Source organism: Leuciscus leuciscus (assembly GCF_965113295.1).
Source record: "Leuciscus leuciscus genome assembly, chromosome: 12".
NCBI lineage: Eukaryota > Metazoa > Chordata > Actinopteri > Cypriniformes > Leuciscidae > Leuciscus > Leuciscus leuciscus.
Window position 1 is genome coordinate 1,466,562 of NC_138736.1, and position 15,335 is coordinate 1,481,896.

General features: G+C 44.9%; 2 protein-coding genes across 5 annotated transcripts in view; one reads left to right on the plus strand and one right to left on the minus strand.

Annotated features, from left to right (window-relative positions):
• LOC309510952 (uncharacterized protein) overlaps positions 1-15,335 on the minus strand; it is a 229,888-nt gene that overhangs the window by 103,504 nt on the left and 111,049 nt on the right. The window lies entirely within an intron of this gene.
• LOC309510950 (uncharacterized protein) overlaps positions 1-15,335 on the plus strand; it is a 123,504-nt gene that overhangs the window by 59,288 nt on the left and 48,881 nt on the right. The window contains exons 1-3 of one of the 3 annotated variants that reach the window (XM_082185967.1): positions 2,609-2,669; positions 4,135-4,197; positions 6,110-6,174. In XM_082185967.1, the coding sequence (XP_082042093.1) occupies positions 4,187-4,197; positions 6,110-6,174 (76 nt within the window). In that variant the 5' untranslated portion in view covers positions 2,609-2,669; positions 4,135-4,186. Of the gene's footprint in view, positions 1-2,608; positions 2,670-4,134; positions 4,198-6,109; positions 6,175-15,335 lie in introns of those variants that run through there. The other 2 variants (XM_082185968.1, XM_082185969.1) reach the window with 2 other exon arrangements.

The window sequence follows — 15,335 nt, forward strand, 5'->3', positions numbered from 1 at the left end:
ATATCGAGTGCCCAACTTACCATTTTGAGACAGCCCGGCTCTGTTAATGCTGAATGTTTTATATGCTGTTGAACTGTTAAACCCTGCTACATTGTTACAGTGTACAGCTGAAGCGGAGTGTCTCGCTTAAAGCATCCTCTCTGCCTGGTGGTCTCCACACGCTCCTATCGAAAGCCGCTGCCCTGTTCAGAACGAAAGGAGGTATTGCAGCTGAATGTTTCATCTACTGTTGAATGGTTAAACCCTGCTACATTGTTACAGTGTACAGCTGAAGCGGAGTGTCTCGCTTAAAGCATCCTCTCTGCCTGGTGGTCTCCACACGCTTCTATCGAAAGCCGCTGCCCTGTTCAGAACGAAAGGAGGTATTGCAGCGGAATGGTTCATCTACTGTGGAATGGTTAAATCCTGTTGCATTGTTACAGTGTACAGCTGAACTGGAGCGTCTTGCTTAGAGCATCCTTCCCGTCTGGTGGTTTCCACATGCCCCATTGAAAGTCGCTGTCCTGTTTGGAAAAGGAAAAGGTATTTGAATGAACGTTTGATACGCTGTTGAACAGTTAAACCCTGCTACCGGGTTACAGTGCACAGCCGAAGTGGAGTGTCCCGCTCGAGTGTCCTCTTCGTCTGGTGGTCTCCACATGCCCCATTGAAAGACGCTGTCCTGTTCGGAAAAGGAAAAGGTATTTGAATGAACGTTTGATACGCCGTTGAACAGTTAAACCCTGCTACCTGGTTACAGTGCACAGCCGAAGTGGAGTGTCCCGCTCAAGTGTCCTCTTCGTCTGGTGGTCTCCACATGCCCCATTGAAAGTCGCTGTCCTGTTCGGAAAAGGAGAAGGTATTTGAATGAACGTTTGATACGCTGTTGAACAGTTAAACCCTGCTACCTGGTTACAGTGCCCAGCCGAAGTGGAGTGTCTCGCTCAAGTGTCCTCTCCGTCTGGTGGCCCCCACCTGTCCCATTGAAGGCTTGTCCTGTTCAGAAAGAGAGAAGGTATTGCAATTGAAACGTTCCATATGCTGTTGGGAAGTTGAATCCTGTTACCTGGTTACAGTGTACAGTCAAGTGGAGTGTCTCCCTCGAAGTGTCCTCTCCGTCTGGTGGTCCCCACCTGTCCCCACTGAAAGCCTCCGCCCTGTACAGAAGGAGAGAAGGGTCCCCTCCTGGCCCGGCCCGCTCGCCACCTGCGTCTCTGTGACCCGTCTGAGTCGAGGACCCCCGTCCTCTGGATACTTACCTCTGGGCAGCCTCCGGCATTCGTTCCATCCTCACTGTGAATACCTACCTGGTTCCAGTCCGAATGGGGTCCGTGTAGCCAAGACTTCCTTGAGAGCCTTGTAAAGAGTACTTACCCAGTGGCTTACCTGAGTGGTGTGCGGCCTCCTCTGATTCCTCTCCGACGAGCCGCAGGGTGTCCACGAACGTCCATCCCGCTCCGGTCCAGGGGGCCCATCGAATTGCTTCTGGCGAAAGAAGAGATTTTAATTAGGACTTTTCAAATTTACCTGCTTTTAACTTAATAAAGAAATTGTTATTCCTTTATCCTCTGTTTTTGTCTGGTTCCTTGACACGCTCCTCGAGGCGGTGCCCGGTCCCCAGGGGTGGGTGCAGTCTGGCTTGGCCCACCCCGACCTGTGACACTACCACTTGCATCTTCCCTTGTGTTCGCCGCCATTTAGAATTTTGACCGTAGTGTGTTTTTAATTTCTGACACCACCAGATGGCAGTGTAAGTACCCCCATACATGTCCATAACACCACCAATTCAGCAGTGAACACAATTGTGGACTTAAGAGCTAACATGTGCTGTCCACGTATGTGGCCACTAGATGTCCTGGCTCTTCCAAGCTTTATAATGGTAGTGAATGGCCGTATATTTTTTGAAGTCCATCAAAGTGCATCTGTCCATCATAAAAGTGCATCTATCCATCATAAAAGTGAATCTTTCCATGATAAAAATGCATCTATCCCTCATAAAAGTGCATCTATCCATCATAAAAGTGCATCTATCCATCATAAAAGTGCATCTATCCATCATAAAAGTGCATCTATCCATCATAAAAGTTCATCTATCATGATAAAAGTGCATCTATCCATCATAAAAGTTCATCTATCCATCATAAAAGTGCATCTATCCATGATAAAAGTGCATTTATCCATCATAAAAGTGCATCTGTCCATCATAAAAGTGCATCTATCCATCATAAAAGTGAATCTATCCATGAATAGATGCATATGATTGATCCATTATAGCTTCCTAATCATCCCCATAAACTAATTGGCTTCATTCACTGTCTCCTCTCTTATACTTTTATAATGGCTATTATTGATCATTAAAACTGAAATTTACAAAGAGAGACAAGATCGTGTTTTATGTGTTAATATTATATTTAGTATGTATTATATTAGAGGCAGAGTGGTCAAGACCGAACTAGTTTGGTATTGATAAACGGACATTTCGAAAACATTTCGAAACAGTTATGATGAAACAGTTATGATGAAACAGTTATGATGAAACAGTTATGATGTAACGAAGCTTAGATTTACTGAAATCACGTGACTTTGGCAGTTTTATAAACGCTCTGAACCACTGATTCGAAACCGAAGATTTGAAGAATCCGAAGAATCCGAAGAATCAGTGTTTTGAAATCGCTCATCACCAACTACAGGTAACAAAGGTTTTTGGCTCCATCGCATGTTTCAATCTGCGCATCTGAGACGTAGACACAGACCAGTGAAAGGGTCTCTTTTGAAGCAAAAAACCTGAAGAAAGAGCTGGTGTAGTTTGAGGCTAGAAGTGATCAGAGCAGGAGTGTGACGTAGGAGTCATTTTCATCTTCGTGATTCTTTTGATAATTTTGTTACTGTTATGTGTTAGATCAGTGAAATTACACAGTGATACTCTTAAAGGGGTCATATAATGCCATTTTTGTACAAGCTAATATGATTCTTTAGGGTCTAAATTAAAAGTTTGTAATATACTTTAATTAAAAATTCTCATTAGTATTGTAAGAAAACACTAATTTTACCTGGTCAAAAACAGCTCTGTTTTCAGCACGCCGTTTAAGTGCATGTGTCTTTAAATGATAATGAGCTTTGCTCGCCCCGCCCCTCTGTTCTGTGCGTACACCGTTTGTAATAACACAATAACCATAACGCATTGTTCATTATAAACATGGGATTATGAGTTATATTGAGAACGTCGTACATAGCAAACATGCCGTAATGTACCCTGAGTGTAAACAGCCGCATTCATCGTGAAGCGTGCTAGCGATCTGCAAAGATTAATATAAATATTAATATAAAGGTTAATAAAACGTTACACTCACTTCTTCTTCTGGAGGTGCAGCAGGAACACGAATAGTTGGTACCGATCCTTTTTTCAGGAGCAGCTTCTTAGCAAAACCAGCTTTACTGACCCTCGTTTGTAAAGCAGTCTGGTGTGTGAAATGATTCGTGCAAACATGAAAGCATTGACGTTGATCGTGGGGAATATTCCCTTCGAAAACAAACTCAGCCACTGCGTCTTCAGCGGTTCGGATTTAGGAACATCAAAATGATGCTGTGTTCCTTATTACACCCAAGAACAGAACACCACAATCGCTTAGACGCCATTCTGCTCATAGACAGTGCTCCAGCGTATCAACAATGACGCGCGGACTATGATTGACAGCTCGCTCACGAGCGAGGGCGGGTCTGTGTTGAAACGCTGCTGTCAATCAACAATCGTGGGAGGGGCGTCAATTTTGTGACGTCACAAAAATCGAACGGTTTGATTAGAGACGGGGAAAACATATAAGGAGATTTTTTTAAAAACCACTGGATGGATTTTTATCATTTTATGATGGTTGTGTACAGGCCCTGCCAACACACATTTCAGTACAATCAACTTGTAAAAGTGCATGTACCATTATATGACCCCTTTAAGAAAGCTTTAATTTGATGTATGTCTCTTTTTGGCATGTTTGTGTTATATAAATGTGAAATTGAATGTATTATTATTCGTATGATTGGTCATAATATTCCTCATATGAATAATATATTGGATAAACAATAAATATATTAATTGTTTATAAAAATATTATTAATTCCATTTATGAAGCCTATTATATAAAAATTTATTTTGTTTAAAAGCAGATCAATTGCTGAATTGTGAAGGTCTTCTGTGACTGAGGGTGATACATTGATGAAATTCAGGTGAGTTGAATGTTTATGCACTTTCTATAGAGCATGATATGCAATGGAGGTTTTAGAAAATGCTATTTATCGTCAATTATTCTAAATAGCATTAAATAACACTGAACATTTAATACTTTGCAACACTCTTAAATTGATCTTATGATTGTCTGATTTCCTTACAATACCTCGGTTTCTCAAAACAAAACTAATCTAAGGAATCTGAAAGTAGGAAGTTAATTATTTGCAATTACTTAAGCACAAGAACATATCAATACAAATCTAAAAGAAAGAAACACACAGCAAACAGACAGACAGCATTGATACATTTGTTCAGGGTTTGTGAATGTAAAACGAAGCTAAACAGCAAAATAATGATTAGGGGAGAACATTTGTCTAATACAATAATGTGGTTTTGTTTCACAGTGTACTTTTTTTTTTTTATATACCCCCGAAAGAATGGAAGTGAAAAGTGACAACATGCCCCATAGGTGGGGTTCATTATAACATGACCATATGACAGATTCAAATGTTATCTGATCTAATCAAAAAAATGATCCAAGACAAACGCAAATATTTTCTCAATAAAATACAATTAATATAAAATAATGACATTTTTTAAATAATTAAAAATAAAATATTTTTTGAGTTTGACAACAAACACAGCTATAGCCTACAGCATAGTTCGAAACAAAATAATAATTAATCATTTATGAACATTGACCAAGGGGGTCGCACACCGGACGCGCAGCTCGGCGGCGCGCCGCGCAGCGCCACGTCTTTTAAATTCGAACACATTATTCTCTATGAGAGTACACACACCAGCGGCGCCTTTCGGCGTCTGTCCGCGGCGGCTCAGGAACGTGTTCAAAATCCTGCCGCGCCACAGAGCGCCATTTACATAGTTTTATATTAAATTTACATGTATGTGTCTCAAATCGTAGTTAATGTATATACGGACTTCACCCTGTGCTGCAATATACATTTAGTTTTATATTTATTTACAGAAATCAGAAAATTGCTGATGTTATCGGATTTTCAGATGAGAGTTGTCCTAGACGTGGCGCGACGCGGCGCTGAGCTGCGCGTCCGGTGTGCGGCCGCCTTCAGTCTTTATTCTCCTTTTTCTCATGGTTTCTCAATAGAATTCATAAAAGTATAGAATAGAATATCATAGTTCTAATAGAGGCTCATTGTAACGCAGTGTGACAACATGCCCCGACTGAGCAACTGGGGTTTAAACATGATGAGTGTTTCTGCTGGTTAAAGAACTATCTCAACTGTTAATTAACAGATATAAGATTCAAATAATATCAGATTTGTCTCATTTTAAATAAACACAAAAAACAGAGATGAAAAATTAACATAGGCTAAGTAAGAAATTTACTTTTGCAATTGCATTTTTTTCTCTATATAGTGTTGATATGGCAACTAATAAATACACTAAGAGAGACCGAGTGTGTCAAATATTCTGTTCAGCTTGTCCACTGATAGGGTTGTTGCTTTATTTGCCTGATATGTGGAATATAGTAGCCTATTGCCAAAGCATTTTAATTATATTTAAATACAGAATAGAATTACACCACAATAGAAAAACAAACAAATAAACAAACAAACAAACAAACAGAAGAGGAACAGTTGATAGTACAAAAAACAGCCGATAATATCACTTTCCTTATATTAATTATAATTAATTACAATTATTTACAATAAAGTATATGTGAAGTATTACAAACAAATATTAGTATGGTGTGTAAGGTATAGGCTATTCATATCTTGCAGCTAGTTTGGCTACCATGTCATCCTCTCCGAGCATATACCATTTTATCATTACAATACCAAAATATATGTTTCTTTGTTTAAATGAGGATGAGAAATTGAGAATGATTCCTTCATATGCTGATATGAGATGTGTTGTTATGTCTTATATCAGGATGGACATGCGTGTGGTTTTGTTTCTAACACTTTTTACCGGTATGTGTGTCGCTGATTCCAAAGGTACGTTTAGAATAATACAAATAAAAATGCCTGGATTTGAAAATCTGTAATTATTGTGTATCATAATCAGATTAATTTATTAAAATTATAGGATGAAAAATGGTTATTGAAAATGTGTTATTTATTTATTTATGTATAAAGACTCTATGGTATAATTGTTTTTTTGTACTTGGTAATGTGTTTATAACTGTTATTATTGTATTAACAGTAAAGGACACACCATCTTGCTCTGGTGATTCAAGTGAGTGTTCTTCATTAATTTGAATGTTGTCAGTAACGTCTCGGTTACATATGGTAACCCTCGTTCCCTGAGGGAGGGAATGGAGACGTACGTCGTGGTGAACGACAGGTAGGAATCTCGCTAGAGAGGCCAATCTACTTCGAGTGAAACTAAAACATGCCAATACACATTGGCGTGCAATCATTTGCATGAGCTGTGCAGCCTCGCAGCGCGGGTATTTAACGAGCAGCTGGTGCGATTGCACTTCAGTTTTTTGCTGAGGAGCCAAGCCTGAAAAGCTGGTCGCCCCAGCGGGTAGCAGCAGATATGGCGACGGGATGTACGTCTCCGTTCCCTCCCTCAGGGAACGAGGGTTACTATATGTAATCGAGACGTTCCCTTATCGGTCGGTCACTCTCGACGTACGTCGTGGTGAACGTCAGATAGGAATCCCTACCAAAGCGCCACAGCTGCTGCACCCCATCCAGCACCCTGTGTAAGCCTCCACACCTTCTTGCCTGGAAGGACGATAGGAGAGGGCTTACACCGAGAGTATCTGTCACTGTTGTTCCGTGATAACCCATACAGTGAGATTATTGGATAACACTGGGAAAGCGTGCCCGATCTGAGGGAGGGGAACGCTGTGGGAGCCACATTCTTAAGGAGAGTTATGTAGGAACAGACATATGGACTAACCCGAGGGTTGTACTGCATATGAATAATGGGTGACTTAGCCCAAGGGAAAGACACGGGCTTCCATTTAGGAGCAGCCGTGGAGATCCCCGTAGGGTCACACATATGGGACCCAGCCTAGACCCGGTTCTCAAGGATTCAGCGGATAAAGGCCTGGCACCAGACGCTCCGCCATGTCCAGGCCGAGGGTGTTTGGAGGACTCAACAGGTTTTGACTCTGGAGCAATAAGGGTGCACAGTAGGATGCAGCAAGCCGACAGAGCCGGTACTCACAGTGCTTCTACTCGTTTAGGGTGAGAACACGGGAGGACACGGGCTCTACACGTAGGCTATAGCGAACGTGTTAGGTGTCGCCCAGCCCGCAGCTCTACAGATATCTATTAGCGAGGAGCCACGTGCCAGCGCCCAGGAGGATGCAACGCCTCTCGTGGAGTGTGCATGCAACCTGAGCGGGCAGGGCACACCTTGAGCTTGGTAAGCCAAGGCGATGGCATCCACTATGCAGTGGGCCATCCTCTGCTTGGAGACAGCCTTTCCCTTCTGCTGGCCTCTGTAACAGACAAAGAGCTGGTCTGAGGTCCTGATGCTTTGAGTTCTGTCCACGTACATACGCAGAGCGCGAACGGGACAGAGCAAAGCCAGGGCTGGGTCTGCCTCCTCCAGGGGCAGCGCTTGCAGGTTCACTACCTGATCTCTAAAGGGAGTGGTAGGTACCTTGGGCACATAGCCAGGCCGGGGTCTCAGTACAACATGTTGTCACCCGACCCAAACTCTAGGCACGATTTGTCGGCCGAAAATGCTTGCAGGTCCCCTACCCTCTTGATCGAGGCCAGTGCAATCAGCAGCAAAGTCTTCAAGGAGAGAAGCTTTAAGTCTGCTGACTGCAAAGGCTCAAAGGGAGCATCCTGAAATGCTCGAAGCACCAGGGAAAAGTCCCAAGAGGGTATGGAGGGAGGACGAGGAGGATTTAATCGTCTCGCCCCCCTAAGGAACCTGACGACCAGGTCGTGCTTTCCTACTGTTTTTCCATCTATGTGGTCATGATATGCTGAAATAGCAGCAGCATGTACTTTAAGGGTGGAGGGAGACAGCCTTCGCTCCAACCCTTGCTGCAAGAAGGAAAGCACTGACCCTATTGAACATCTTCGGGGGTCCTCTCTACGGGAGGAACACCACTCGACAAACAGGTTCCACTTCAAGGCATACACACGTCTCGTAGACGGCGCTCGCGCAGAAGTGATGATGTTAAGTACCTCTCTGGGTAAGTCACCTAGAACCTCCGCGTCCCGTCCAGGGACCAGACATGGAGTTTCCAGAGGTCCGGACGCGGCTGCCATAGGGTGCCCCGTCTCTGAGTCAGAAGATCCTTCCTCAGAGGAATGGGCCAGGGAGGGACTGTCACGAGGAGCATGAGTTCTGGGAACCAAGTCTGGGCGGCCCAATAGGGAGCCACCAGAAGGACCTGCTCCTCGTCCTCCCTGACTTTGCACAGGGTCCGTGCAAGTAGGCTCACTGGGGGAAATGCATATTTGCGGAGGCCCCGGGGTCAGCTGTGTGCCAGTGCATCCATGCCGAGTGTTCCCTCGGTCAGGGAGTAAAACAACTGGCAGTGGGAGGTCTCTGAGGAGGCAAACAGGTCTACCTGAGCCTCTCCGAACTCTCTCCAGATCAGCTGAACTGCCTGGGGGTGGAGTCGCCATTCTCCCAGGAGCACAGCTCGTGACAGCTCGTCGGCCACACGGTTGAGCACACCGGGGACATACATGGCTCGAAGCGACCTCAGATGCTTCTGACTCCAAAGGAGGAGATGGCGGGCGAGTTGCAACATGCAACGGGAGCGTAGACCACCTTGACGGTTGATGTACGCAACGGTCGCAGTGTTGTCCGTATGGACCAGCACGTCTCTGCCCTGAAGCAGCCTTTTTAAGCGGCTCAGAGCGAGACGTACTGCAAGCAACTCGAGGCAGTTGATGTGCCAATGCAGTTGGGGGTCTGTCCACACCCCTGATAATGCATGCCCGTTGTACGTGGCACCCCAGCCGGTGGCAGAGGCATCTGTGAACACCACAGCATGCCTGGACACCTGTTCCAAGGGGACTCCTGCCCGAAGGAACGAGGGGTCTGACCACGGACTGAAGGTCTGGCGGCACTCCGGTGTGATTGCCACCCGGTGAGTGCCGTGATGCCACGCCCATCTCGGGACTCGGCCGTGAAGCCAGTGCTGAAGCGGTCTCATATGAAGCAGCCCGAACGGAGTTACCGCTGCTGCCGCTGCCATATGACCCAGGAGCCTCTGAAAGAATTTCAGTGGGACCGCCGTCCTGCCTTTGAACATGTTCAAGCAGTTCAGCACCGACTGAGCGCGTTGCTCTGTGAGGCGCGCTGTCTGTGCGACCGAATCCAACTCCATACCGAGAAAAGAGAACCTCTGCACGGAGGCGAGTTTGCTCTTTTCCCAGTTGACCTGAAGGCCCAGCTGGCTGAGGTGCCTGAGCACGAGGTCCCTGTGTTCGCATAACTGATCTCGAGAGTGTGCTAGTATGAGCCAGTCGTCGAGATAGTTGAGAATGCGAATGCCCTGTTCTCTCATGGGAACAAGGGCCCCCTCCGTGACATTTGTGAAGACACGGGGAGACAGGGCCAGCCCGAAGGGCAGGACCTTGTACTGATATGCTCGACCCTCGAAAGCAAAGCACAGAAACGGCCTGTGTCGAGGAAGAATCGAGACATGAAAGTACGCATCCTTCAGGTCGATCGCTGCAAACCAATCTTGGGGACGGATGCATTCGAAAATGCGTTTCTGCGTGAGCATTTTGAATGGTAGCTTGTGAAGGCTCCGATTGAAAACTCGCAGGTCCAAGATCGGTCGTAACCCACCACCTTTCTTGGGTACAATGAAGTAGGGACTGTAGTGCCCTGACCTCATATCGGCTGGAAGGACCGGCTCTATCGCGTCCTTCGCCAGTAGGACTGCAATCTCCGCGCGCAAGACATGGGCATCGGCTGCTCTCACTGTAGTGGAGTGGATGGCCCGAAACTTGGGGGGACGCCGGGCAAACTGAATCGCATAGCCGAGCCGGATGGTCCGAATGAGCCAGCGAGATGGACTGGGGAGCGCTAGCCAGGCTCGCAGAGACTGTACAAGCGGGACCAAAGGGACCGTAGGCATACCCGGAGTGGGGCAGCGAGATGGAACACAGGGGCTCGGCTCGGGAGGCTCTCTCTGGGAGGTGGCCCGTAGCGGAGTCGAGGCCGGAGGTGAAGAAGGCGGCTTGGTTGCGTTCTCGAAATGCACACTGCTGCCTGCTGGCGATAGAAGAGGCGGATGAGAGTGGTGAGGATTCTCTCCCCCCACTGCTCTCCGGGCCTTGGCTCAACTGGCTGCGGAGCGTGAGAGGGGTGAGGGGTCCTAGGGGGTTGGTTCCCCGAAGGAGACGCGCTCACTGTGATCCTCAGGTCACCCATGTCACTGCCCGAAGCAACCCTCTGAGGAGGATTGGATTGAGGCAGAGGCACGGGGACTCCGCCCCTTTGCAGGAACGTGAGTCTCGACCGCAGCTCCGCGATGGTCATCTTCCCACAATGGGTACATGACTCATCCACAAACGTTGCGTCAGCGTGTTTAATGCCCAGACACACGAGGCAGCGTTTGTGACCATCCCGTGAGCCCAGGTAACGACCGCATCCAGAAACACACAGATAGAAAGTCATCTTTAAAAAGACGCTCTCTATCTGTGTAAGCTCTTTTAGGGACTGCTCTCACTGGTGCTGAAACACGCAGGGGAACAGTCACTGCAAACACAGACAGGAATGTGCACCTGTCTGTGCGCTGTCTCTCTCTCTTGCTGGCAGGTCTTACCAGCTGTAAGAACAGCTTTTGAGTGCTCTGATGGCGCACCTTTACCAGCTGTTATAACAGCTTTTTTGTTTGCTCAGTATATAAAACAAAAAAAAGACAGAGAAAAAGAAGAGAGAAAGAAAAGAAGACTGCTCGCGCTGCCATGCTGTAACGCCCGCACTGGGAAGGAGAGGTCCAGGAAAGGCTCGTCTTTTGAAGTCACACTCTCTGTAGAATGCATCGAAGTGCTTGGCTCCGAAGCAAAAAGCTGAAGTGCAATCGCACCAGCTGCTCGTTAAATAGGGAGCTGCGAGGCTGCACAGCTGATGCAAAACGCTGATTTCACGCAGCCGTTATTTTGAAATCGAAAGCGAGGCTCCGGTGGGAAGAAAACCGGAAGTGTCGCCTTTAATCACAGGAGAGTCGTGAATGCGATGGCGTATTGTTGTGTTTAATGATGTTGTGTCAATTCTAAAAATGTACATACATTTCTTCCATACTTTAGACTATATACAGTGAAATTCATTTATAAATAAAATAATTTTTTATATATATAATTCAGAATGTAAAAAAGAAGCAGGAATGAACTATATGCATATGCTATATTGAATAGTAACATCCAATAGTGTAAATCGTGGCAGCAGCTTCAGGTTAGTAATCCAAGGCATTGTTGTTTATCTTTACTTCCGGGGTTCTTCCCACCTGAGCCTCACTTTAGATTTCAAAATGGCGGCTGCGTGAAATCAGCGTAATGATTGCACGTCAATGTGTTTTGGCTTGTTTTAGTTTCACTCGAAGTAGATTGGCCTCTCTAGCGAGATTCCTATCTGTCGTTCACCACGACGTACGTCGAGAGTGACCAACCAATAAGGGAACACATATATAATATTCTTACTGAATATTTGGTAAGGGATAATGTACATCATCAAGACAGTTATCGCAAAATAACCCATGGCTACTAGCCACAAATAAATTATTTTGGACACAAAATATTGATTTGAGTTTAAATATTATATTAGCTCACTTGTAAAAAATGCTAATCTTCTTTGATGAATAAATAAATATTCCTAGCAAGGCAAACATTTAAGGTATAATGTACAGTCATTTACACAATTTTTACACTCATTTGTCTCAAAAGTATTTGAGTCACCATGTCATGCAAACAAGAAACTGCTTCTAACCACTCAACTTTGCGATGCTGTTAGCGAATGTTCTAACATGGTTTCAGGAAACACCGACCATTACGGTGTAAAAAGCAATCATTTGGGCAACAAGATGAACACTACTGTACTCTTAATACTAAAAATACTTCAATGCAATCTGAATATTTCAATACAATCAATAACTATAACAGAGACGCAACTGGCACCAGTTGTGTTTGTATGAAACGAGAGAGAGCGGGTCCACAGCATGATAAAAGAAACATTAAAGAAAGGCCGGCTCCAGAAACCCGGATGAGCTGTGTGTTATACAGCGTTACTGTTGATGACGGTCATTATCTGGGAATATCAGACCTCGGAATGTCACGACTGACCAATCAGAATCAAGTATTCCAGAGAGCCGTGTAATAATCATTTGGATTACATATAGCATTATTTTGCCCATTTTATTTGGACTATACTTTAGCACATTAAAGTGAAAAAAGAAAAGGTACTGTTTATTTTTTTATGTTAAACAGGGAATCTTGCTCTTGGAGCCACAGCTGTCCAGTCTTCCACATACAGAACACCTCACATTCATACGGTAGTAGCTCAAAATGGTATCGATGGCAACAGGGATTCAAATTACAATCATGGGTCATGCACTTGTACTGCTTTGACCAAAGACCCCTGGTGGAGAGTTGACTTGGGGAAAGCCTATGAGGTAACCAGGGTTAGCATCACTAATACAATGTCTTGGGCAGAGAAGATAAATGGAGCTCAGATCCGTATCGGCAACAGCCTGGAAAATAATGGCAACAATAATGAGCTGTAAGTATTATCTCTCTCTTAATACCCTTAGACATTTACTAAATTAAATAACATTACTTTGAAAAAATCATTTTAATATAAAAACTTGCCTTTGACAGAAGTATATTTAATATGCTTCTTGCCGTTTTGATTCGCCCCTCTCTATTTCTCTGTGTCTTAATAGGGCTGCAAGTGTTGAGTCCATCTCAACTGGAGTCACAAAAACATTTAAGTTTAAGCCTATTAATGGGCGATATGTCAATATTTAATTACCAGGGCGCACTGAATTTCTCATGCTGTGTGAAGTCGAGGTGTTTGCAGGTAAGGGACAGAGAGAAGACTCTGTGATAGAATTTGTTTATGTTCTTATTAATGCGTGTATAACTGTTATTATTTTATTAACAGAAAATTACACATCAACGTACAAAAACTGTGTTCCAAGTGAGTGTTCTTCATTACTTTGAATGTTGTCAGTAACACATAATATAACATAATATTGTTACTTAATATATTCTTACATATAATATTCTTACTGAAAATGTGATAACCAATAAGGGATAATGTGAATCAACACAGTTGTGATTATTACATCCCTTGTGAAAAAGAAGTGTGCTTAATTGTATTTAAAGCGCACTTTTTGTGTACTTAAAATAATAAAAGTATACTTTTTGAAAAGTGCACTTGCAGATAATATAATAAAAGTAAAATTAAAGACCACTTATGTGTACTTAAAGGGAATACACTTTAATGACAATATTTATTAACACACTTAAGTGCACTTTTTACAAATGCACTTTGTAATAATATCTAATTAAGGTGCCCTAGAATGTGAAATTGAATTTATCTTGGCATAGTTAAATAACAAGAGTTCAGTACATGGACATGACATAAAGTGAGTCTCAAACACCATAGTTCCCTTTCAAGGGAACTCCCGTTGCGTCGAAAACTGACGCTATGGGAACGCTTTGCGTGATGACGTCTTGAAGCACATGTAAAATCAGTCCAATGGTGTGGCGGAACGTCAGAGGCGGGTGACGTCACGTACCAGGAAACTATAAAAGCCGGCCCAAAACAGAAAACAAAAGCTTTCTGAGTCTTCAGTTGCGCTCTGTGTGAAATCTGTCTGTATATTTGGTGTTGTCTGTCTATATCACATATATATATATATTCAGTATGGCGAGCAAGCAGCAGTTTAGAGTGTGTGTCCATCCCTGCCCGCGTTATTTAACGGGAGGTGATACTCACACTCTTTGTGTTGTTTGTTTGGGTGAGGAGCATGCCCAGTCAGCACTCGAGGGTGGTGACTGTGTGCATTGCGACGCGCTTCCATTGCGTTCGCTCCGATCCCGCTTGGCTCGGTTCACGATCGCGATCCCGCGATCGTGATCCGATCCCGATCGCGTTCCCCAGGGCTCTGGTCCCGCCGCTGCCGAGGCACGGCGGCAATCACAGACCTGGGGTTCGCAAATGGATCTATCAGTGGATGTTGAGACGGGCTCTGCCTTATCTCAGCCTCCTTCTGATAGATCCAGTGCCTCTCATCAGGGTGTGGAAGCACGCGTTGCGGTTTCTTCCCCCCCGATGGAGGCACCAATACTGCAATTGTCCAGCTCTGAGGAGTTGGACGTTGTTAGTATTGACGCTGAGTCTGAGGATTCGCCACCTCAGTATCATGCGTTTGAAGAATTGCTTGATGTTATCACTAGAGCTGTCGAGCGATTATCTATTGAGTGGCCAGAAGATAGGCAGGGCGCTCGTTCGAAAAGCAAGCTCGACGAACGTTTCCTGCCATCTCGTGCACAGCCTCAGTGCAGAAGCCTTCCGTTTTTCCCCGATCTCCACACTGAGGTGTCGAGATCGTGGGGGAAACCAGTGTCATATCGAGTGTATACTGCACAAACATCACACTATTCATCCATTCACAATTATAAAGAGCATGGTTATGGGGAGATGCCGAGGGTGGAAGAGACGCTCGCGAGCTATCTCTCTCCAGCAACGGCATCTTCTCTGAAGGCTCCTGCACTTCCATCCAAGCCAGTAAAAGTTACATCTTCCCTGGTTCATAAAGCTTATGCCGCCGCCGGTCAAGCTGCAGCGTGTTTACATACAATGTCCATAATGCAGGCTTACCAGGCTGAGTTATTGGGTGATTCTGAGGATGGCGGGGGTATTAGTGCTGATACGGTGTCTGAACTGCGTAGAGCCACAGATTTGTCTCTCAGGGCCACCAAGGAGACGGCTAAATCCATCGGCCGCTCTATGGCAGCCCTGGTGGCCACTGAGAGGCATCTGTGGCTCAACTTAAGTGACATAAAGGACAAAGAAAAACATGTTCTTTTAGATGCACCAGTATCCACGCAAGGGTTATTTGGAGACGCAGTTAATAGTGCTGTAGCGAAGTCACAAGAAGCTTCAAAACAGGCAGCTGCACTTCAGAATCTTCTCCCCCGCCGTTCTTTCT